Source organism: Chanodichthys erythropterus, chromosome 22, assembly GCF_024489055.1.
Source record: "Chanodichthys erythropterus isolate Z2021 chromosome 22, ASM2448905v1, whole genome shotgun sequence".
In the NCBI taxonomy this organism is placed as follows: domain Eukaryota; kingdom Metazoa; phylum Chordata; class Actinopteri; order Cypriniformes; family Xenocyprididae; genus Chanodichthys; species Chanodichthys erythropterus.
This window is the reverse complement of record NC_090242.1, coordinates 7,218,022-7,244,984: the sequence shown is the minus strand read 5'-3', so window position 1 is coordinate 7,244,984 and position 26,963 is coordinate 7,218,022. Positions and strand designations below refer to the sequence as shown.

The 26,963-nt window shown below is 37.2% G+C and overlaps 1 protein-coding gene and 1 pseudogene across 1 annotated transcript; one reads left to right on the top strand and one right to left on the bottom strand.

Annotated features, from left to right (window-relative positions):
- The first annotated feature begins 623 nt into the window (after positions 1-623).
- Positions 624-24,466, top strand: LOC137012379 (NACHT, LRR and PYD domains-containing protein 1 homolog; annotated as a pseudogene).
- Positions 15,206-18,001, bottom strand: LOC137012380 (zinc finger protein 862-like). Its single transcript, XM_067375544.1, has one exon. It carries the CDS (start codon positions 17,430-17,432, stop codon positions 16,488-16,490), a length of 945 nt encoding a protein of 314 aa, XP_067231645.1. The 5' UTR covers positions 17,433-18,001; the 3' UTR covers positions 15,206-16,487.
- Positions 24,467-26,963: the final 2,497 nt, after the last annotated feature.

Sequence of the window (26,963 nt, the reverse complement as noted above, 5' to 3'; positions counted from 1 at the left end):
AAAGCAGAAGCAAAGATAATTATAAAGCAAGCTGTTATTAAATCTTGGCAACAAAAATGGGATATGGAGAGGACAGGTAGACATCTATATAAAATCCAATAGAAAGTAGGATTACAAATTAAAGAGACTGGAAGTGACTTTAAAAGAAGAGAAGAAGTAATAATAACATGATTAAGATTAGGACATTCATCTTTAAATGGAAACTTGCATACAATCAGGAAGCACCCTTCTGGGTTTTGTAGATTTTGTGGTGAAATCGAAACAGTGGAGCATATTTTATTACAGTGTAGAGCATATAGTAAAGAGAGACCAATGCTGGAAACAAAGATACAAACAGAAGGGGCAAATAATATGACATTAGAACTGATATTAAGCAATAGAAAATTCAGACGAATGATAATAAGATATATTCTCCTGAAATTTCCTGTATCTATTATATAAGTTTTTTTTTTCTTTTTAAAGATTTATGTGCGTATGTATGTATATGTGTATATATTGGTGTATATGGATGTAGATAAAAATATAAATCCTTCCCATTATCACTCCAGTTCAGTTGGTGGCGGTAATGCATCAAAAGTTGGCTTGCCCACCGCCTATAAACGTCACAAGAAGAAGAAGAAGAAGAAGAGGCAGTCAGGTATCAATGAACGTTGTCTGAACCACATTTGTGTGGTATTCATGTTTAAAACCTTGAAAAAAATGAAAACGAAAAGAGGCGAAAAGAGAGTGGTGTTTAACTGGAGTAGAGCGAGCGTTATCAAGTTCGCTGCTGTACCATTTGCTGAATCCTCCCGTCCTCCTGAGCCGAACTTGTCCGAACTAACAAGTCTGAACTTCGCCTACTTGGTATTAAGAAACGCCTCAGTTCTCTTTGTGACATCCTCTCGGAATGCCGGAAGCGATTGATAACGGAAACACCAGTCTTCAGCGTCATTCTGGCTTTCAACATCCTTCAAAATAAGGTAACGTCGCCACTGGCATGAAGTTGTTTTGACGTTTGATATTCGCAATTATAAAGACGGGACCGTCTCTAAAGTTACACCCAATATTAGTATGAACGTTTCTAACTTCACTAACATTTGAAGAGAATAATTTACAGTCATAAAACCAACTGAAAAGTGTTCATGTACATGTCCGCTGTGACGCAAACCTTTCATATTTGTGATATTTACTGAAATAAACTGCCAAATCATATGTAAAAATTGCTATTTTCACTACTATATCAAAAAATATGAAAGGTATGCATCATAGCTGACATGTTGGTTTTGACTGTAAATTATTTCCTTCAAATGTTATTGAGCTTTAAATTATGGCATATTTATGTATGAGCCCATAATCAGTAGTGAAAACAGCAATTACATATGATTTGACAGTATATTTTAATTAATATCAAAAATATAAAACTTTGTGAATATCGAATAACGTCGCAAAACTCACGCTAAATAAACTTGTTCTGCTGGTAAGACTCCTAACACAAGCTTTTAACACTATGATTTATTTATTTCCATTTAAGTGTATAAAATATCCTTAAAGTTCTTAAAATTAACATTCACTTTTATATTATTGTTTATTATTGTTTGTGTTTCTATTCTTGCAGAGAATGAACTGACTGAGATGGACGGTTTTAACAGTAGGCTGTCATCTGGGCATTTTCTAAATATTTTTTGTCTCATGGTTTTGGGTGTGACATGATTTCATCAGACACGGCGAAAGAACTTAAATTATTCTTTCAAGCTTTATTTTCAGTCTGTAAAGTGCTTTAAACATAGATGCAAACTTCTCACCTTTCAGTGAAAACTCACCTTTTTGAGATAAAAATAGGTCACTTATGGGATTTGCATTGATCCAATGAGAAAGTGTTCTTACACTTACTTTAAAAACTAATGTTTTTAAAGAAGAATATTTTATATTTTTGAGGTCTGAGATGTAGGGAACAGTGAAGAGAGAGTTTAGCTCAGTATTGTCGTCTAATCAGCCAATATTGTCTTAAATATCCTGCATTACAGTTTTGGATATATACCGTATTAAAAATAAATAAAAAATCCCTTAAAGAAACTACAAATTAACATGTAAAGCAAAATAATAATTAAAAAAAAAAACATATCTTGCGAAACATGCCCCGCCCCACGCAATGTTCTCACCTTTTTCCCCCTTACCTGTTTGCATCCCTGTTTAAAAAAAAATAAAAATAAAAAAAGTTAGGGTGAATTAAGGGTGATTGGGACAGTTTTTGGATTTCTTGCCATAAATTAAAAACATCAGCAGCACATGATACATTTCTGTAATACTGAAGATGTTAAAGGATTAGTTCACTTTCAAATTTAAATTTCCTGATAATTTACGCACCCCCATGTCCAAGATGTTCATGTCTTTCTCTGTTCAGTCGAAAAGAAATTAAGGTTTTTGATGAAAACATTCCAGGATTTTTCTCCATATAGTGGACTTCAGAGTTCATTGTTTACATTTTAACCATAAATCTTGAACTAGCTCTCTTCTTCTTCTCTATTAGAATTCCAGCAGTGTAGACGCTGCTAAGTGTATTTCTGTCCCTCCACAGGTCAAAGTTTGAACTAAATTGTCATATACAATATGCTAGTGCAAGTATATATCAATTAATTCAAACTTTGACCTGTGGAGAGCAGTAATACACTTAGCAGTGTCTACACTGCCGGAATTCAAATAGAGAAGAAGAAGAAGAGAGCTAGTTCAAGATGAGCATTTATGGTTAAAACCAAGCGGCAACCTCCCCCAGTCTCTCCTGAAGCCAATACGGAAGTGGCTTAAACTGCAATTCATTGACTGGCCGCTAGGGACAGGCTCCAAAAGGGAGCAGAATCTCATTGAGTCCCATGTTAAAACGGCCAGGTTTATAGCAGAAAAAAACATGTTTACAATTTTTAAAAAATTTTTTTTTAATTCAGCCATTGAATTTTTTTATAACTCATCCATTTAAATTATATTAAGCCTTAAAGTTCTGCATAATTAAGGGCATGGTCACTTGAGTGACAGGTAGATTGCCGCTGCTGTCTGTGAGCTGTTATGATACCTCAGCTAATTCCAGCCGCTGAATTTGGCATCTCAGCCGTATTTGTGTTTTTTTTCTCGATTATTTTATACAATTATAAAATATGGCTTGCATTAATAGTCGAGACTGATGTGCGTCTGTGTACATGTGCTTGCATGCGGAAGATAAACGGAACACATGTTGTTGGATCATGGCATTGGCTAAATTTTTTTTTTTCCTGAGATTTACTAAAATGACAATACCAGGAGCGTATAAAACTCCGACAGCACTGCTTGGATATTATAACTAAAGCTGCAGCACTATTATGAAAAATTATACTTTGGACACGGGCTCATTTGTTTGTTAGATACGATCATACTCTGCTCAGATTGCATTATTTCTTGAAGAACGATGATGGAGAGCAGATCATTCAGAAGAAATGTAATGCAAACAATGGATAATATATTAATATTTCATGGATTTAACACTTTTGTGGACAAAAAGTACTGTATTTTGTTTTGTAATGGACAAATTATTTTACCCAAGTGCCACAGATTGGATTCATCTCGCAATCACTATTTCATTATAAAGGTATGAAGTCCCGTTTGATTTTTGTGTTGTTATTTGCACACTCGACACAAATTAATTACTGGTGTTGGAGCATCTATATCTAAAAAACACTGTATATTGACAGTAAACCTTTAGAACTTTCTAATGATAGATCGATAGATAGATAGCTCTTTTGCCTGCTAACATGGTCACGTCGAGCTAGGCAGGCGTGGTTTCAGCAACCAGTCACAGTTATTTCAGTTATCCGGGAGTGATGAGCGGTGACGCGCTGCTAAGATGGCAACGGCCTCATTTTCGCTTCAAAACTGCTCTTCAGAACTCTATGGGTGACGTCACGGACACTTTTTTTTATTTTTTTTTACAGTTTATGGTTAAAACATATATAATTTTTTTTTTTTTTTTTTTTTAGAAAATGAGTGATGGTTTCTCTAGATAAGACCCTTATTTCTCATCTGGGATTGCGTAGAACACTTAGAAGCTGCACTGAAACTGTAATTTGGACCTTCAACCGTTTGGAGGCCAGTAAAGTCCACTATATGGAGAAAAATCCTGGAATGTTTTCATCAAAAACCTTAATTTCTTTTTGACTGAAAAAAGGACATGAACATCTTGGATGACATGGGGGTGAGTAAATTATCAGGAAAAGTTTATTTGAAAGTGAACTAATCCTTTAACTATCCATTTGAGGAGGAATCAATGTTAAATTATATTATTATATATTATATATACTGTAAACTGAGCCCAAAAATGTTTTTGGTAACATTTGGGTGACTGGGACAGCACATCTTTTCATTTATTTAGGGCAGTGTAAGCATATTTACTGTATTTCACAAGTTAGTTCATACTTTGATATAATTTCATTTGCAATATTTCCTTTTCTGTCTATTATGAGCCCATGTTTGTTTTGTTTAGCTTTATTTCTCAATTTATAAATCCATCTACAATTCATACAGTACAACACATGCAATTGAGGTAAAAAAAAAAAAAAAAAAGAAAAAGGTTTGAAGTCTAAAAGTAATTGAAAACATTTTAAAATCAAGAAAATCATAATAAAAAATAAAAATACTTTAGGTCCAAAATTCAAAAAATTTAATTTAAATTTAACTAAATCACATTTAATCTGCACAAACCATTAACAGAAACATGAATATGTTTTATTGTTGCAAAAAAAATAAAAATCAGTTAAAAAGTTTAACTATAATGTTTCTATTTTCAGAATTTGGTCATTTTATTTGATCAAAATGTAGCTAGTTCATGAATATTTTTGTGGTTGATTAGAGCTTGCACAAATAACGAGGTTGGGAACCAATTATTATCTATTGCAAGGTTAATCATTTTCTTAATTAGCAAAGCCTTTCAGCACTTTCCCAATTAGCTAAAATTATGTTGTCCCATCCACCTAAAAAGTTTGTACAATATAGTATATGACAATTTTAGGACCTTATTATTAAAACTATCAAGAGCTTATGTCATTTCCTCAGTTCATGCATTTCAGAGTCCAACTTCCTGTTTAATGCCTGCCCCGCCCACCCACATGATGTCACGCCAATGAGGTCATCACATTTTAATGATGTGGTCTCACAGCTAGGGCTCAGCAAAAAAGTTTTTATTTTCACTCATTAAGTGAGAAAATAAATTCTATAGTTATACTGTCCCATTTGACCTCATGACCCAATCACCCTAAATTCAGCTCATGTCAAATCATTACACAAAGCTTGATTAAGTGCACATTTCATTCATGATATTTAAGGCTAAAATGAACATTAATAAACATTAATAATAGAGTTATTGGGTGCCTAAAATACATTTTTACCTTGTCATTTAGTGTTTGTCAGTAACAAGGACATTGTCAGATCTGATGCTGGGGCAAATGTCAGCGCTGCAGCTCAGAGTGGAAGTCAGATTACAGCACCTGTGCTCACTAACAATACAATAACAGGCCATGTCAACATCATACATAATACACCTAGTAAGTAAAATGTGTTGTACATTTCATAGATGCTGATCATTTTGACTATGATCTTTTTTTTTTTTCGATAATATATTGAGTATTTTGATGTGTAATCACATGTCATATGCTAAAAAGTATTCATTGTTTTATTAGTAAAAGGATCTAATAGATACTTTCTAATAAAATTATATTAATGCTGAATATGTTTTAGATGTAGCTGTTGAAATCTCATAATTTATTGACATTTGAGACACCCCAGGTAGGGAAAAAAATTAACAAATAGATATCACCATACTTCCCCAGTTGATTGATTACATTAAGAATTGCAAACATTTTTAGTAAGTTTTCTTAAATGTTATGTTTAAATTTGCAAATGAGGCATTATCCAATTAAATTTGCACTAATTTGCATACATTTCACAAATCTGAACATTTGTTTTAATTTTTTTTTGACCATTAGAGTTGAAAGTTTTTACAGAGGGGATTTCAGATCTTTTTTTATCACTTCACACATCAGAAAATATTGTCAACAGCCAGAAAAAATAAAATTTCACCATTTGTCTAGAAAAAAAATGTTGTATAAAGTCATACAGGTACTGGTCATATAATTAGAATATCCTCAAAAAGTTGATTTATTTCATTAATTCCATTCAAAAAGTGAAACTTGTATATTATATTCATTCATTACACACAGACTGATATATTTCAAATGTTTATTTCTTTTAATTTTGATGATTATAACTGACAACTAAGGAAAATCCCAAATTCAGTATCTCAGAAAATTAGAATATTACTTAAAACCAATACAAAGAAAGGATTTTTAGAAATCTTGGCCAACTGAAAAGTATTAACATGAAAAGTATGAGCATGTAAAGCACTCAGTACTTAGTTGGGGCTCCTTTTGCCTGAATTACTGCAGCAATATGGCGTGGCATGGAGTCGATCAGTCTGTGGCACTGCTCAGGTGTTATGAGAGCCCAGGTTGCTCTGATAGTGGCCTTCAGCTCTTCTGCATTGTTGGGTCTGGCATATCGCATCTTCCTCCTCACGATACCCAATAGATTTTCTATGGGGTTAAGGTCAGGCAAGTTTGCTGGCCAATTAAGAACAGGGATACCATGGTCCTTAAACCAGGTACTGGTGGCTTTGGCACTGTGTGCAGGTGCCAAGTCCTGTTGGAAAATGAAATCTGCATCTCCATAAAGTTGGTCAGCAGCAGGAAGCATGAAGTGCTCTAAAACTTCCTGGTATACGGCTGCGTTGACCTTGGATCTCAGAAAACACAGTGGACCAACACCAGCAGATGACATGGCACCCCAAACCATCTCTGACTGTGGAAACTTTACACTGGACCTCAAGCAACGTGGATTGTGTGCCTCTCCTCTCTTCCTCCAGACTCTGGGACCCTGATTTCCAAAGGAAATGCAAAATTTACTTTCATAAGAGAATATAACTTTGGACCACTCAGCAGCAGTCCAATCCTTTTTGTCTTTAGCCCAGGCGAGATGCTTCTGACGCTGTCTGTTCAAGAGTGGCTTGACACAAGGAATGCGACAGCTGAAACCCATGTCTTGCATACGTCTATGCGTAGTGGTTCTTGAAGCACTGACTCCAGCTGCAGTCCACTCTTTGTGAATCTCCCCCACATTTTTGAATGGGTTTTGTTTCACAATCCTCTCCAGGGTGCGGTTATCCCTATTGCTTGTACACTTTTTTTCTACCACATCTTTTCCTTCCCTTCGCCTATCTATTAATGTGCTTGGACACAGAGCTCTGTGAACAGCCAGCCTCTTTTGCAATGACCTTTTGTGTCTTGCCCTCCTTGTGCAAGGTGTCAATGGTCGTCTTTTGGACAACTGTCAAGTCAGCAGTCTTCCCCATGATTGTGTAGCCTACAGAACTAGACTGAGAGACCATTTAAAGGCCTTTGCAGGTGTTTTGAGTTAATTAGCGGATTAGAGATTTGGGATTTTCCTTAGTTGTCAGTTATAATCATCAAAATTAAAAGAAATGAACATTTAAAATATATCAGTCTGTGTGTAATGAATGAGTATAATATACAAGTTTCACTTTTTGAATGGAATTAGCGAAATAAATAAACTTTTTGATGATAATTATATGACCAGTACCTGTATATCAACAAACCACTCTATAAAAATCTTCAGAATATAGATAGGAATAAAACTGTGAAGTAAGTGCGGCTGAAGTGGAAATTTCTGACTCTGAGCAAGAGAAAAAAATAATTTTGAGAAAACATACACCGATCTACCAGGCATAACATTATGAGCACCTTCTTAATATTGTGTTGATCCCCTTTTGCTGCTAAAACAGCCCTGACCTGTCAAGGCATGGACTCCTCTAGACCCCTGAAGGTGTGCTGTGGTATCTGGACCAAGATGTTAGCAGCAGATCCTTTAAGTCCTGTAAGTTGTGAGGTGGATCCATGGATCAGACTTGTTTGTTCAGCACATCCCAGAGATGCTCGATTGGATTATGGGGAATTTGGAGGCCAAGTCAACACCTCAAACTCGTTGTTGTGCTCCTCAAATCATTCCTGAACCATTTTTGCCTTGTGTCAGGAGCATTATCCTGCTGAAAGAGGCCACAGCCACCAGGGAATACTGTTTCCATGAAAGGGTGTACATGGTCTGAACAATGCTTAGGTAGGTGGTACATGTCAAAGTAACATCCACATGGATGGCAGGACCCAAGGTTTCCCAGCAGAACATTGCCCAAAGCATCACATTGCCTTCTTCCCATAGTCCATCCTGGTGCCATGTGTTCTCCAGGTAAGCGACGCACACGCACCCGACCATCATGTAAAAGAAACGTGATTTGATGCTCACGTGTCCACTGTGGACAGGGGTCAGCATGGTCACCCTGACTGATCTGCAGCTCCATACGCAACAAACTGAGATGCACTGTGTATTCTGACCAGAGTTTCCGCTAGAAAAAAATGGTGCCGGTCAAAGTGACCGGCAGAAGTTTCGTTTTCCGGACATTTTGATGAAATGCTGGTCAAATATCGCCTCTTAATTAGTCAAGCAGTTTATGTAACTTAAAAAATGAAATAACCAGGCCAAACTTTCAAATAGACGGAAAAAAAAACATGAAACGCGTCCGATTGGCATCAATCAACCAATTGTTTTTTACTATGGTTTCACATTTCATAGTTTAACAAACCAACCCCCCTTCCCCACATAAAATATCCGAATATAGCATTGTTTTTACTCAAGAAAACTTAATTATAAACTAAGTATGTCTCATTTAGATGGTAACATTTAAATTTGCCACCGTGTGAAATGACTCCTTGTCAAATTAACTTGAACAAACAAATGACTAGGCCTATAACATTGTCTCGCGTCATTTTTGGCTACTTTTTACGCTTTTTTGCAGTGCTGAATTGTGCAGCTGCCGACTTAAAATCAAAACTTCCCAGTGTCTCTCCACAAAGTGCAATGCGCATAAGCCGCGTAACCTTGTTCTCCGCAAGGCGACTTCGCTGCTTCGTCTTGATCCGATTCTGCAGCGAGAACCCCCTCTCTGCAGGAACACTCGAGACAGGGATTACACAGGCTATCTTGGCGAGCTTGGTCCACTCTAGATACATTTCGTTGAAATCACATATGAGGACTTCGCAGGCTGTGGAGAAATGCAATCCGCCATAGCCACGGAGCGCTGTCATGACAGCGAGGGCATCACGTCGCAGGCTTACGGTATCGATAAGAGGAGCGGTGTCCGCAGACTCAAGGCTTGTAAAATGGCAAATAATCCTTCTGATCGCTGGTTCTGCATATTCTTGGAGAGCTATAAGATAATGTAATAGGTGAGAACGATATTAGAATTATAGGCCTGCAAAAGAATGCTGTGTTTATTATAAGTACGCCTGTATGGGTCATTCTGTGGAAATGTCCATTTTTCTGTCCCTAGCTTTTACAAAAATATTACACTTAAAGTGTGCTCATTTTTAACCGGTTTTCAAATAGTTTCATTGTTACATGGTTGCGCAAACGAACTAACCTCATTCAAGCACACTTTTAACAAACCTGATTAAAATAAATAAAACATTATCTCCATATTTGTTGTATTATTATTTTTCGTTAACTCTGACTACATTATGCTGAAAAAAATGAAAAATATTTAATAAAAACCTTTGAAATTGCCAAAGTAAGGTAACACCAGTGACTAAAAGTTACATGCCGTCTTTAAATAAATGCATAAAAAATATAAATTTTTATTTATATATTTTACATTTTTATTAATCTAATAATGTGGTGTAAGTTTAAATGTTAAAAAAACAAATACATTTTAAGACACCTTGCCAGTTGCCATACCAAAAGTGGACATTTCTGTAGAATGACCCATATAATATATCAACATCTCCTACTGACCACTGTTGGGGATAAACAGTTTAGGACCCCTTGAAACCAGATATGTTGAATAAAGACCCGGAGTCAAAGTTTAAAAAAAGAATAAATTACACTTAGCGCACATACACAGATACACATGATTCACAGCTTCTTCAAGGCTGAAGTTGATCTGAGCTCTGCTCTGAGCAGGAAACTTTCCCAAAACATACTGATAACATGCTCTTTTCTCTTAGTGAGAGGTACAGAGGAAAATGGATCCTTTAACATACATTGAAGAAGTCATTTAAATAATTTAACAGAAATATAAATGTTGATTTATAACTTAAAAGATATATATTGAAGCGGCAGTGGATTCCAGAATCCACCCCTTCAGTCCCCCCTTAAAAGGCCAATGTGAAGTCTTAAACACCACATCTGGTCTTAATTTAGGCTGCTTCAAAATTTAACATTGCTCACCCATGCTCCCCTGGCATGTTACAATTGTATAAAATGGACAATATGTTTTCCCTCGAAGGGCTTAACTAGAACAGAATATTCTACAGAGCACATAGTGCATTATTGACCTTCAGTCCTTACACATAGTCATCTTTACATCAATCTTTGTGATTTGGTTTATCATCAAATTCCTTGACTACAAAACAAATACATTTTTATTCTCTGGAAGCCGGTCTAAATGAGCAAGCACTGTTACTGCATTCCTGGCATGGGCCAGACCCTCCTCAGATACTAAATAAGGACATTGCCTGTAATCATAAACACCAGGATCTATACACTGGTTTTTAGAAAAATATAATTCCCAATTCATTATATATTACAAAGTGATGGATCGTAAATCCACTCCTTTCACTATACCCTTATAGATCATTTTTAAGATTAAAAACAAAATTGTGGTCTAATTCAAAATAAACAACAACAAAAAATAAATAAATAAATAAGACCCATCATAATTCAAGTATATTAAGTTTCTTAAATCATTGTTCAGTTTACAGTCTATAGACATAGCAGCATGTACCACCTTAATTGTAGAACATCTTTTAAATCTCTTTTTTTAAACACCTTAATAGAAATAAAAGAAATTAAATTTACATGACCATAACCATTTCAATTATCCTTTCCAATAAAACATAGAATTGTTACTTTTACTTAATAATCCTTTTGTTAAGATTTCTTTTCACAACAGATCCATTATAGCCCACAAAAAAAAAAAAAAAACATTTCATTAAAAACTTTTCATCAAAATGACATAATCATCAAAACATATAAATTTAGTTAGAGTAACAATTTCTTTGTCTTGACTGATATCTTTATCATGACATTCACTGTTAATAATACTCAATACCTAATTATTATTAATCTGAAACTCAATTTTCACATTTCACAGTAATGAGACTGTCAAAAGTACAGCATTCAAAATTATTTAATAATAATTAAGACTTCCTTTAAAGTCAGTTTTAAACTCAAGTTTCTTGTCAATTATGACTGCATAGGCTGACCAAAATCTTAATGACCAAAATCTTAACCCTCTTCTTTGGCAGGGATCTTTTTCATTATTACTCACTGCACCAAAATTTTCAAACAAAAACACAAACGGACAGATTTCCTTCCATAACACTTATAAATTATACAAATGTTGTACTATAAGACAGTATCAATTTCTTTAAAGCTGTTTTTGAAACAGTTTAACTTTTTTTTTTTTCATCACAATAATTCCAACTGCTTATAATTTTTTCACTCTATCCCATCAAATTGTTAGTCTGCAGATCTAAAAATATATTATCGCTACTGTCTCGGTCCCACTTATCTCTATTGTTTTGCAGAAACCAAATTATTGTTTTTTTCAAATCCCTAGGTTGCACAAACAGCCTAATAGCTTCTTTCACCTTCAACCCTTATTACATAAATTGCATTTCTCTAGACATCTAATGACATGCATCCATTTAATGGATAAAAAAAACCCAACAAAACAAACCAAAAAAAAAAAAACCCCAATAATAAATAAAACGTTTATCAATTATATTCACTCCTCCTTTGTTTGCCCACTGGCCTTCCATAAATTTGAGGGGTTTCTCTGGATAATTTACTAGTGACTTAGCCAATGTGTCACTTTGTCTCTGCCGTCAAATCTTATAAAATTTACGTTTATCATTCTGTTTAAACAAAGAAGACAGTGTTTAAATTAAGACCCTCAGTTGAATTTAGACAAGGGTTTTTAACCCATGAACGGCAATCTTTAATTCCATAATTCCAATTTATATAAATGTTCTTAAAAATACTAATCCAGAGAATAATTAAAATCAACATCATACATGACAAAAGTCATAATTACCATTCCCATGTTCTGTATCGTCTTTTCATAAGATTCAATCCGAAATATCGGCTTGTCAAAATTTGTCATTTCACTTAACCCATCTGTAATGATAAAACACTCATTACAGAGGTTAATGACATATAGAAACTGAGGACAGATTATTTCCCCAAACTAACACATACAAAACATAACGTTCATTCAACCTCACACACACACTCCCACTAGACACATGAATATGAACCTGCTCATTGTCACTGTTTGCTTTTGGATTTAAATCTAAAAAACGCATTTAAATTTCCCATTTTCCTGTAGGTTTTACTCTTATGCAGTCTAAAATTATGTCTCTTCACTATAATTTGTTTTCAGAAAAGTCAGCTGGGTTGTTTTGGTTCTAATCTCATTGCTTTGTTTAAGCTTTAGCAGGCTGATAACAGACAGAGTATCCTTCCCTCTGCCCCAACAGTCTCTCTCTCTTACTGCACTAATAATCTTTTCAACAGAATAAGTCTGTAACTTAGACAGAATTTAATATTAAATTATTATATGGAAACCTTGGTCATTCACAAAGGTTGAAATGTACATTTTTTTTTTTTAACTTCCAAATAAAAGCCATTATCACCATCTAAAATGTTATGCTTGTAGCCATTTCTGAGGTTGTCTTTAGTTTAAATGCTGAATGCACTTATCTGTCTCTTGACTCTTCAAAATCAGTCTTTATCTTTAACCACCACCATGTCTACGAATTATTCTCTCTGCAGGAGTAAAAACTATAATACAGACACATTAGTTCAAAATCAACACAGCCTCATGAATTCAGGGATTCACAGTACTGTTGAATCTAAAACTTCTATACAGTTCTTGCCAACAGGGCAACCAACATCATGTTAATTTTACTCTGGTCTCCCCAGAAATTACGGACAATCACCTCATGGTCTCAGTTGGCTCTTGAAAGCTCCTTCCCATCAGCTCTTTATCAATTATCTTCTCCTCAGGGTCTTGTCCCCTGGCATAGTTGCATCAAGTTGTGGGCTTGTCACAATGAAAAACAAGCCCTCTCAGGAACGCGGTTTCTGGTGAGTGGTATAGAGGAACATTTTTGGGGCGGACTGCTGTATCTCTGACAGCTCCCCCCTTAATGATGCTGCTGGCCTCACAGACATCCGCTCAACTCTCATACCCATCTCACATAAACACCTCCCTCCAGGGTAGATGCCCAGTGGCGGCGGCAACCCCCTGTCTTAGGTTGTCCTCGTCTGGCCAAAGAGGATCTTACCAGTCATTGAGAAATCACCTCGTGCACACTGGTACCCGCTCTTTCCCATTCCAGTTCTTTGACAGTTTTCTTCACCAGAATCAGGTGTTTTCTGGAGCTTAGGGAAGTTGCATTCAAGAGCCACCAGAGCCATTGGACTGCCTAATAGTGTTAAAACATGGAGACAGGTTAATGACAGCAGTATTTAATCACTAAAATCATTAGACTGTGCATTCTCTCAGCAGCAACATATAAGTGCTGAGATTATTCTCAGTGAATTTAATTCTCACTGTCCATTCAGTGTAATGTTCTGCCACATCTGTAACTGGAGCCATCGGCCCTGCACATGGTGGTGACAAAGATCAGACAAAAAAAAAAAAAATACTGGTCATAGAAGAAATTCATCAAAATAGTCATTTCTATCATTCAAGGTCTGTATTACCATTTTAGAGACCTCTTTATACTCATTGAGTTTTACTTTGACAAATTTAACAACAAATTTAACAACTTAACCTCTTAACCTCTTTATGGCAATCATTTCTTTTCACATCTCTGTGTCCATGATTTTCAACTGAGACACTGTGCTTCACTATAAATAGCTTATTATCACTTATGACACAAGCTCAGATAGCAGCTTTTAGCTGACTTTGAGTGAGAGAGAGACTGAGGATTTCAGGACTGGTACTCTGCCTTTTTATAACTTTTAACATCAAACTTTACCTACTGTCTTATAACTCTGGACCAGCTTAAGACTTTGCCAGAATTGACATTCATTTTCAAATAATCATAATTTTTATATTTGTCTTTCACCCATATATTAGGAAACTTAGACACTGTTACTTCCGATCAGGTTGAGTCTCTGTGACACTGGCAGTCTCATTTTTGCCATTTAAACCTTCTGTCATTTTGACCATCAAAAATCAAACATTTAGAACTTAGCGTCATTTAGTTATTCACATTCACAGTAGTGATGTGCTCATCACAAGAAAACATACTGTTCAAATATTTTTCCATAAATTGAAACTTTAAGAACATCCAATCATCCCTATTTTCATCCTCTACTTACTTTTTATATATTTTTGTAAATCACGTTTTAGATTTGTTTTCAGTAATTTTACATTAACCTGTTTTTGTCTATTTAATATACAACTTATTATAGATTTCCCTTCAAAAGGAATTCCTTAAGACTACAATCTTTTGACCTTATTGTTATCTCTTGTTATTTCTCAATTTCACAAGCTCATTCTCAGACAGAGTGGAAGGTTTTTTTTTTTTTTTTTTTTTTCACAATATTTTACAATATGTCCAAGTTTACCACACTGTCTACACTTTTTAGGTGGGTTTTTACAATTACGGGCGAGATGGCCCTTCTCACCACAATTAAAACACTCCTTGTCATTTTTATCACATTGGGCAATCAAATTGAACCATCCCTCAGTTACATCTGGGATTTTTCCATCAGGGGTTAATGGCACCCTGACCATTTTAAAAATATGTGAATAAGCACAAATGGCTAAAAAGTGAATTTTTCTGGTTCTTTCCTGTTTGTAGCCAGTCAGGTTGTTGTTTAATTTTCCAATCAGAATCAAAACCCTGACTAACCATTTTCTCAATAATCTCGGCCAATGTCTTTGAAGGGAGGGCTTCAGAGCAGAGCTGCTTACAGCGTTTACTCTCTTCTACCTCATTATCTGTATCGGGACTGATCAAGTTACTCAATTTGTCGGCCATATTTTAGTCAAAGTTAATACTCACATGAAATAGATGGAGGCGGCGATCTTTAAACAACACAGCTTTGGCTTCTGCTTGATGAAACTGCAAAGTATACTCCAAAATCAGTTACATATACTGGTCCAATCCAATTAGGGTCACAATTTTCTTTTACTTTTCTCGGAATCGTTCCAGATGCATCCCAGGCAAACAAGAAACCCTATATCTATTTAATGTTTCTTTTTATTTTGTAATTAACTAATAACTTTATCCCTAACTGTCTGAATCACTAAGCTCGGGGGTCCCCCTATCTGATGTGGAAGAGACAGAGTTAGGTTCACGGTGCCACTGGAGCCTCCAAATCCAGTGTCTTACACTCCCTGTAGGGGTACCTCTGTACACCACGCAGTGTTTTAAACACTTTGTGTCCCTGTATTGGAGTGCGTCCGATGCGCTGCCTGCCGTCACGTGGCTTCAGCGACTTCTTATACTATCAAATTCAATGATCATCAATATCATGAAGCTAGTATAATTAGTGTACCTCCCCGGCCTCCAAATCCGGTTCTACGGTACTCCTCACTCACGTCTGAGCGAAGCTTTGCCGTTCTCCTTCCCCAATCTCTTCCACTCAGACAGCCCTAACCAAATAATAAAACAGCTTCCGACCTTGTTTGTTGTTTAGCCAGGGATGTCACCAAAGAATGATTGCCCGCACCCTCCACCATAAACTGTTGGGGATAAACAGTTTAGGACCCTTGAAACCAGATATGTTGAATAAAGACCCGGAGTCAAAGTTTAAAAAAATACTAAATTGAAGAAAAATTTAATGAAGAATAGTTTGCAGTTTCATCAGCAGAAGCCAGCTTCAAGTCTCACAAGGAGTTCGTAGGCCGCTCCGCGTACATTCACATTTCCACAACAATTATACTCTAACAGTGTCCACTAACTACGTCATTACTTCAGGTTGGATGATTCTGATTGGCTAAGGAAAATAGACAAGATTAGAAATTTTCCACACGTGGACAGATAGTAAGAAGCATATCTCCCTTCGTCACGGTGATGACGATGGGGACCCTAGATTTAGGTACCGGATGTCCTTTTGGGGTCATGATGTGGCGTCTGCTGGTCTCAAGCAGAATGCCAGTTGTCCAGTACAAAGGGACCTGCACAAAACACTTAGCGCACATACACAGATACACATGATTCACAGCTTCTTCAAGGCTGAAGTTGATCTGAGCTCTGCTCTGAGCAGGAAACTTTCCCAAAACATACTGATAACATGTTCTTTTCTCTTAGTGAAAGGTACAGAGGAAAATAGATCCTTTAATATACATTGAAGAAGTCATTCAAATAATTTAACAGAAATATAAATGTTGATTTATAACTTAAAAGATATATATTGAAGCGGCAGTGGATTCCAGAATCCACCCCTTCACCACTATGTGTCTGCGGATATCTAGAGGGGTTCAGAAGGGCATCGAGGCAGTGAAGTAGATCCATGCAATCCTCGGGGAACCGATCTAGCAAGGCATCTATCAGATGTTGAACATAGCGTTCTCTGGCTTTTATGAAGGCTTGAATGGAGCGGTCGCTTGAATTGGTCACTTTGACATCCTTGTATGTGCCGTCTTTATATCCCGCCTGGAATGTTTCCTCTTCTGGACCGGGGACATCTCGTAAGTGTGTAAATGCCGAGACAGATGCTTGCACTATTGGTCGGATGCTGGAAAGATTGACGTTGTCTTTCTGAAAAACTAAATTCAGTTTTGTCATCACTGGTAGTAGATCGGCCAGTGCATGAGTCAGGGCTATGAAGCTGTAGGTCTGGATTTGACCAAGCAGCCCTTGTGATTGGGTATTTCTTCCCACTGCCTCTTCATTAATTTCCATGGCCACAGCTGCCCAGTTGTGCTTCATGGCCTCCACAGCCCTGTGTAGGGATAGCCAGCGGACTGCGCACGGCTGCTTGAGGCTGACCATGTCCTCATCACTGAGTGCAGCTGTTAATTGGCGGAGCCGGGCTGTTCTGGTGGCAGAGTGTCTGTAGAAGGAGTACACCGAGGAGATTGTGTTTTTGTAAGCTCTGATGTTTTCCACAGCTTTCTCTGCGTCCAGCGCAGCAAGTGCAGCCCTGTGGGCAACGCAGTGCACCTGGATAGAAAAGAGATTTGCTTGCTTAAACAAAGCACCCACCCCACCATACCTTCCCATCATTACACTTGCACCATCTGAACCCAGGCCAATGACACGGGACAGTGCTATATCCATTTTGCGAAGCACCGCAACAACGCGATCTTAAATGCATCTTGCTGTCCCGGAGTCCACATCGTAATTTCCAAGAAAGCATGTCATCAATTATTATTCCAATGAAGTCACTGTTTTTCAGTTTTTCACGGATCTGTTCCACCACGATGTGTTCTAATGCCTTTTCCATATCATCCACAGATTATTCTCAAATTATTCGACCCTCTTGTGAATCCGTTGCGTCGTCCTGCCTTTTCGCAGCACGAACAGAACATTTTTTCGTTACCATCAACTACCTCACATCTTAGCCATGGGAACTTGTCACTCCATTCCGACCGATACGCCCTACACTTCGGCTTTTTCTCCGGTGGTGGCGGAGCTGTCTGGCTCTGGACATCTGAGGCTTCAGGCGTTCCTGATTCAGTATCCTCCTTCGCGTCTGGCCTCTGAAAAAATCTTTTAAGGCTAGTCTGCCTGGGCCTGGCCATATTTGAAACGTCTCTCTATAGTTCGTGGTTTAGGTCTATATTATAGCCTTTAGGCTTGCGCTTTATTTGAAATGCAACATGCGATGTTGTTTAAAAACTTTCAAACGGTCGATTCAGATTGTGTTAGGGGGGCGGGGCCGGAATTATTAAGGGGCTATTATTAAGGGGCTCGCACACCGGACGCGAAGCTCAGCGCTGCGCAGCGCCGCTACATGTCTTAACATTGTTTTCTATTGTTTTCTGGGTGCCGCGGACAGGCGCGTACACTCATAGAAAATAATGTGTTTGAATTTTAAAAACGTGTCGTGGCGCTGCGCGGCGCTGAGCTTCGCGTCCGGTGTGCGAGCCCCTTTAGGCAGTTTTAATCTGACAATTTGACCGGAGAGATTTAATTTTGTCGGACATTTAATTTTTTTCCCGGCCAATGTCCGGTAATTACCGGACAACGGAAACCCTGATTCTGACACCTTTCTATCAGAACCAGCATTAACTTCTTGAGCAGTTTGAGCTACAGGAGCTCGTCTGATGGATCGGACCACACGGGCCAGCCTTCGCTCCCCACGTGCATCAATGAGCCTCGGCCACCCATGACCCTGTCGCCGGTTCACCACTGTTCCTTTCTTGGACACTTTTGATAGATACTGACCACTGCAGACCGGGAACACCCACAAGAGCTGCAGTTTTGGAGATGCTCTGATCCAGTCGTCTAGCCATCACAATTTGGTCCTTGTCAAACTCGCTCAAATCCTTACGCTTGCCTATTTTTCCTGCTTCTAACATCAACTTTGAGGACAAAATGTTCACTTTCTGCCTAATATATCCACCCACTAACAGGTGCCGTGATGAAGAGATGATCAGTGTTATTCACTTCACCTGTCAGTGTCATGATGTTATGCCTGATCGGTGAACGTACTGTAATTGAAATCTACAGACGCAAATATATAAAGTGCTATAAAAGATACACAAAAGTGTATTTTGGATGTTTTCTTTCCATCAGTCCTCTTTCCAACACTTTATGAAAAGCCAAAAAGCACAAAATCCCAAAATTGACAGGTGCATGAAAACAGTGTTTTTGTCTAATTTTCTGCAGGTTCTGCTTCGAATGGCCCACCCTCTGAAACAACACAAACCTCAGGTAAGAGATAAATCTGATATGTCTTGAATGTTTTACCTTTTGCCTTTTTAATTTAGCAGCTACTTACAGTCTGCTCTAAAATGTCTTACTCTATTAGAATCAGAATTAGGTTTAAAATCCTCTAACCCTGTTTAATATTGCTTATTTTATGTGTGCAGCAACAAGATCTGTGATTTTAAAATATAAGGAGCGGATCTGCAGCGAGTATCAGTGTGTGACCGAGTATAACTCACGGCCTGGTGAACATGTGCTGCTGTCTGAGCGCTACACACAACCTCTGATCCTTCAGAGACATAAAGGTCAAAAAGAGAGAGAAGAAGAGATCAGATCCAGTGGAGAAAGCTTCCAGCAGGTCCTCAGTGCCCGGAGCAGTGATGACTCTGTCCATCTGAACTCTCTGTTTGACCCAGATGGACACGGGATTCGTCCCAGTGCCGTTATACTGCAGGGGAATTCTGGGAACGGGAAATCTTTCACTGTGCAGAAGATCATGATGGACTGGGCATCTGGTGACCTCTACAAAGAGCAGATTGATGTTGTGTTCCACTTTAAATGTAAAGAAATAAACCGCATTTGTGGCATAAAGAGTTTGGCGGAGATCTTGAGCTGCAGTTGTAGTTTAACATCAGATCAGATCTCACAGGTACTACAGCATTCACCAGAGAAGATTCTCTTCATCATCGATGGATTTGATGAGCTGAGACTCACTCAGGACATTAATGACATGTCACCACACACTGATCTGCTTCAGAAAGCCCCAGCTGACGTCATTCTTTGTGACCTGCTGAGGGGTCGAATCCTGCCAGAGTCCTTCCTTCTGGTCACCTCCAGATCTACAACCACAGATACACTGAGTAAACTGCTCAAAGGACCTCAGCGTTTCTCTGAGATCATGGGATTTTCAGAAAAGGGGGTAGAGGAGTACTTCCAGAAGTTTTTTCAAAATGAGGAACTTTTCAGGAAGGCTTACACACTTGTGAAGGAGAATGAAACTCTCATCACCGCCTGTTCCATCCCTGTCGTCTGCTGGATCATCTGCACAACTATCAAGGAACGACTCAAAACCGCTGCAGATGTAACAAGTGGACTGGAAACCACCACCTCCATCTACGTTGACTTTGTGTGCATGCTCTTGAAGCATCACTGCCAGGGTTCGAGTCAGTCCATCCCGACCCTGCTGATGAGTCTGGGTCAGCTGGCAGAGAGAGGGATGCTGGAACAGCAAGTCCTGTTGGATGAGAAAAGTGTTTATGAAACAGTTTCAGACCCTGCTGGCAATCCGTTCCTGTGCAAGTTCCTGTTTAAGAGAAGAATCCGCCAGGAGACAATGTTCAGTTTCATGCATCTCAGCTTTCAGGAGTTCTTCACTGCTCTGTACTATGTCCTTTTGGGTGAAAAAGAGTCCAAGAGAAAATTTACACAGCTATTTTCCATTAATAAATACTCAAGTCGTCATCATTTTTTTCCTTCACATTTTTCAGCTGTGGTGCAGTTTGCATTTGGTCTGCTGAATAAGGATGTGAGACGCACACTTGAGGAACATGGTCTCTTTGTTCATTCAAAAACACAGACTCGTCTGAAAGAATGGATTTTGAAAATGGTTCAAAATATTCACACATATTCAGTTAAAGCACTTTTTTTACCTTCACTGTCTCTATGAACTTCATGAAGAGGACTTTGTGAAAAAAGTTATGAAAACCTGGAAAAGAATTCATGCAGATGATCAATTCATAAGAAGAACAGACTGCCAGGCCCTGCTGTACTGCTCTCAGTGCTGTCAGTGCATCGAAGAACTGGATCTTTTTGTGTGCACATTAACACCTGAAAAGTTCCGTATGATTCTGCCTGTTTATCACAAGTTTAAGAAAGTAAGGTAAGTGCTTTGACAGATACATGATGGATCTTATTAATATCTATATAATTCATTCTATTTTTTTTATATTATTCATACAACACTGATATGAATGTATACATACCAGTGATACATATTTAATACATTTTATAAATGTCATTATGTTTTTATGATTTGTTATTGCAAGTTAACTTGATTATTTAGTCTGTACACTCATCTTCTGGATTTGATTTTAAAGCTTGAACGTAGAAGTTTCATCAGACTCTGATCTTGATGAACTGATAAACGCTCTCACAAGAGAACAGAACCTGAGATCAACACGGTAATGTCTCAAAATACATTTTATACATTTAAAGTATTTAATGTACACATGAGTTATCATCCTTCAGTGTGCTTTTGTTTTATGTTCAGTTCATGAATCTTTTTTCTGTCCTTTGATTTGCAGCATTGATGTCCTCTTCATATTTAGAAAATTTGAGTGTTATCTTCATTTGTCAATCAATGAAAAAATCAGGTGAAGAACAGAAAAAACTGTTAACTTTTTCATCAAATAACTGTTTCTCATGATAACCAGATGAACTTGTGTGACGTTTATATTTTGGATAACCAGTTATATCAAAAAGAGATCAAACAATAAAGTACCACACTATCAACTAATGATGGAGATAATGACTGGTGCTCAAAAGTCCATTAATTAATCATCATTTAAAAAAATCACAAAGAGTTATTCAAAACAGCGACTTGTTGGTTTATAGACACAACAACATTGATGCCAATTCTGTTTATTTTTTTAATTTCTTTTATTATAGTATCAAGATAATAACTTCAACACCTTCGCAGTCGCTCAAACTCACCTCTCAGTGTCCAGAGCCAATCAACATTGAGTGGGCCAAACTTACTCAGATAATTCACGAAGAAGATTCAGATGCATTAATGTCAGTTCTTGATTCTTTCTCTAAATTGAAAAAGATAAACATGTCACTGGACTGTCTAAGTAAGATGTGGACTCACTGGATCCTCCAAATCATCCAGAACTGCTCCAGTCTAACAGAACTCGAGTAAGAAAAACATGTGAAATCATCTTCTGTCTTCCTGTATAAATTTGTTTGTTGTTAGGAACTGTGTAGCACATATTTAAACTCATAATCCATCCAAAAATGAGAAATCTGTCATTTATTTTACTCACCCTCATGTTATGACTTACTTTCTTCTGAGGAACACAAAATAACTGTTGATGTCCCAAACAGTTTTGGAAAATACAATGGAATTCAATGGGAATGAAACTGTTTCTTACCAACCTTATTAGAGGTTCAAACGTGAAGCACTGAAACACTATGGTAATTGTTACATTTTCCAAGGATCATCATTCTCCCCTAAACATGATTGGGCTGATAGTGCTCCTGAACCGTTAGGCCTAGACTCAAAGTGTCTTATATCGTTGGAATCCCTGCCTCAATTTTCAGGTGTTTTGGATTTTTTTTAAAAACTACTTTTGTGTTCTATTCCTAGGTTTTTGACCCAATTGGAACCAATCAAGTTGATTGTAAATAGTTATAAAAAAAAAAAAGAGATGATTACGATTCATGGTCCCTAAGGACCACCAAAACGTTCAAAGTGTGCAGAGCCACTTTTACTAAAATGGCTATAACTCATGAACAGAATGAGATATTTTCACCAAACTCAGCACATCTATATAAGAACTTATTTTCTGGTCACATGAAAAAGACGTGGCGACTGGTCACTTGGTGGTACTATAACATGAAAAAACATGAAAACAGCTATAACTACTTCACCGTTAATCCAATCATCAGGTGTCTTCATCCGAGGGGCCACATTGACGCATCTCAAAAAACATGGCCGACATTGGCCACTGAATTTTGAGCAGCTATTATTATTTTTAGATTATTTTAAAAAACAAATTTTGCAAACTAGGCCTAGGTTTTTGGCTCAACCTGTGACTGCGGCACATTTCTCGGGACCCTTTAGGTCAATAGTATCAAAAAATGTTGAACTTTGGCCTTTAGCAGGGTCATTTGAGAAACCAGCATGGCCAAGTCTACCCAAAAGCCTGTCGTTCCTTAACGAAAACTGAGAACTTCTCTTTATTGTGTGAGCACATGATTCTAAAGGAGTGTAAATACTTATGGACATCAGGCCATAGGTGGGGCTATAACTGTTAAAAAAGTGTAAAATGTTGTATTTCTATGGCAAACCCCATGAAATGGCTGAAAAACATTATATTTTCTATGGTAAATTGCCTGTATTGGCTGTAAATTGTCTTTTCCATCTATGATTTAAATGGTTACATGCTTGCTAAATAAAACATATCTTTTTGCGCAAGTGCTTAAAGGCCTTAAAACGCTTGAACCCTGATAATATATATTTCAAATGATCTTTGTGTTCTGCAGAAGAAAGTCTATCATATAGGTTTGGAGTGACATGATCCTCATCCATTTAAATCATTATAGAATTGTTCAAATGAATTATTCAAATTAGAATTATCAGTCCCTAAAATCTAAATAATTTTATCTGTATAATGTGTATCCATGTCTAGGGTATATGCTTGGTTTTTACTGGAGGAAGGAATCCAGATCTTGCAGAGGTCACGCACAAGACCAGCCTGTAGTGTGACATTTGAGGGGTTTGTATTGGTTCTTCATACATTTTGCATCAGTAAATGTCTTATCAATGCAATTTTAAGCTTTAAAAAGGACACCAAAACAACATAAAAGTTTGACTTGTGCAGCATATTCCATGTCTTCTGAAGTCACATAATACCTTTTTGTGAGGAACAAACCAAAAGTTTGAGAATTGTCATTCATAAATGTATTTTTCTTTACATCTTCCCTAGATCTCATAGCTCATTAGCAGTCAATAACAACTTAAATTTTGATCGGTTTCTCACACAAATCATTGTTATAAGACCCTGTAGTGATGCTGTGATTTGTGCTTTTTGATGAAGGTTCATATGCAAGAAGTCAAAGTCTCAAAAATGCACACGCATTCAGGACCGTCGACTTAGATGCAACCAGAAGGTGAAGATTCATCTGAGTTCCTCTGGCTTTTCTATGGAACCTTTGTGAAAGTAAGTTAGGACTAAGATTAAAGGTGCCATCGAATGGAAAATTGAATATACCTTGGCATAGTTAAATAACAAGAGTTCAGTACATGGAAATGACATACAGCGAGTCTCAAACTCCATTGCTTCCTCCTTCTTATTTAAATCTCATTTGTTTAAAAGACCTCCGAAGAACAGGCGAATCTCAACATAACACCGACTGTTACGTAACAGTTAGGATCATTAATATGTACGCCCCTAATATTTGCATATGCCAGCCCATGTTCAAGGCAGACAAGCCAGTATTAACGTCTGGATCTGTGCACAGCTGAATCATCAGACTAGGTAAGCAAGCAAGAACAACCGTAATAAATGGCAGATGATACAATAAGGGTCATTCTACAGAAACGTTTACTTTTGGTATGACAAAATGTCATAAAATGTATTTCTTTTTCTAACATTTAAACTTATACCACATTATTATTATTACACTTTGACTTTATGAATACACATAAATGACTTTCTATTTTTTTGTGCATTTATTTAAAGATAAATTAAATAAAAAAGTAACAATTTTTTGTCACTGGTGTTACCATACTTCTCTGGCATTTTTAAACGTTTTTATGAAATATTATTTCTCATTTTTTTCAGCACATGCAGTCAGAGTTACAGAATAATAATGATAATGCAAAAAAAAAAAAAAAGGAGATTGTGTTTTTTTTTTTTATTTCAATCAGGTTAGTTAAAAGTGTGATTGAATGATTTTAATTCAATTGCGCAACCATGTATTTGCTATAACAATGAAAATATTTGAAAAAAAGTTATAAACATGTAATGATGCAATCCTTGACATCTTAATTCTTGAGTGTAGCAGAATTCAATGAATGTTTAATTATCATGTCACATATGACAATTTAATGTGACAGACAAAAAACAGTAACACCAGTGACGCAATGAATCACCAGTGACGTACACATAGGACCAAAGATCCTTAATTTTTCAACTACAGTTAAGTAGATGAGACTACATTTTTACATCTTGTATACAATCAAAGACTATCATTGACACTTAGTGAATGTAGTCAGTAAAAGTTCATAAACACATAAAATACACTGTCTGTAAAGTCGTTGCACTGAATTTAGCCAAATACCCTTAATTTAGCCATATCTGCCCAAAGGAGGATTAACAATGAGAAAGGAAAGTTATAATCATGTAATCTTAGTACTATTTTATGCAAAAGATCTTAATGAATAGCTTTAAATAAAGTTTATCTGTAAACGGGTAACACCAGTGACAGTTTTCATGAAAAATACATTTTACAAAATGTCTGCTGCAAGGTATCAATCCACATGTTGCCAATCATGATATATTCACTAAATTAAGTAATTTAATCCATTTGTATTCTAGTTTTAATTCCCTAACAATAAAGTAGGTCATACCAGTGACTTCAACTAAAAGCTTCATATGAAATTATGATTTTCTAATTAAAATTTCTGATAACTGAAAAGAGAAGGACTTTCCATTGGCCTTTCTTCATTAATCTTCAGGAAATAGTAAGAAGGAAGTCAAGAGATGTCATCAGTGTAATTTTTTTTTATTTCAAAATAAGGGATTTTTGTTAAAGGTAACACCAGTGACACAACACCAGAAAGGTTGGTATCTCGTGAACACCTTTACACAATCACACATTAAAAAGTGGTATAAAAATATTTAAATTCTGAATATAATTTTGTCAGTGTGTTAATGTCGACCCGAGAAGCGATTGCTACTTTAGAAAGTTAACTAGTCGCAAGTTTGAAGTAAAATGCACTTGGGTTGTCGATGTCAAAACACTTTATAAGCTGTGATACAAATATTAAATAATGTTATGTCATTAGTTTACTCTTAAACTGAATGTTTTTCTGCTTCAATCCAGATGAGTGGGCTATTGTATAGGGCAAATTTTGTATAGGGTGTGAAAATTGTACAGCTGTGGTATTTCTATAGGGTGTGAATTCTGTATAGAAGATGTGTACGTTAGATTTTTGAAAAGCTGGGTAACACTTTAGAATAATGGTCCGTCATTAATAAGTAATTATGCAGGAAATAATGCAGGACTAATGAGTAGTTCTACATTAACACTTCAGCTACTTCTATTAACTAATATAGAAACAAGCTTAACTAATCAGTAAGTAATATCAAATTTAGAAGATAGTTCCTTATGTCACAGACACGTCAGGTTCCACCTCCCTTCAATACCCACAGACTCAGTCATCAGCACTGCAATCACCACCACCTCAAAAACCCCACACTCACACACAGTCACTGTCCGGTCTCGTTTGTACTGCAACTACATGTGTACTTACCTCAAGGACTCCTACTCTATACTTACCTGTCTCCAACGTATCCAGTGTCTCCAGTATTCCTCGTATGCTTCTCCAACTGTGTGTGAGTGTTCCCTGTCTCCAGTCTCCAGCGTGTTCATCCATCTTCATTCTACGATCAACGAAAAGGACAGTATTATTATTCTGCCATCTACTCTGCTTCAGTAATTGCCTTATACTCACCCATTTCTCTGCTGATATCAATAAATATACCATACTTGCTTTTACATCTGCCTCCGAGCCGTCTCTGTTGTAACAGAAGACCGGACCATAACAACAGGATATCAGCATGAGTCAAGCGGACCCGTTTCAAGAGCTCGTGGACGCTTTGTGCCAAGCACTCACCCCACATCCACCGTCACCATCACCTGCTGCTGCTTCCGCATCCACTTCTTCCATTCCTCCACCCGCGATTCACGCCAGTCCCATGGCCAAGCCAGCGCCCTACTCAGGATCGGCGGAGGATTGCAGCGGATTCCTCCTGCAGTGTGAGTTGGTCCTGGAGATGCAACCACATCTCTAACCCACTAATACTGCAAAAATAGCGTTTATCATTTCTCAACTGCAAGGAAAGGCTCTTCACTGGGCAGATTCTCTCTGGACCCAGAAAGGTTCCGTGGTCAAATCATATGCCTCCTTCGTCGCCCATTTCCGTGAGG

Excerpts from the sequence above, each read along its gene's own strand:
- LOC137012380 (XM_067375544.1), bottom strand. The coding sequence starts at position 17,432 with ATGGATATAGCACTGTCCCGTGTCATTGGCCTGGGTTCAGATGGTGCA.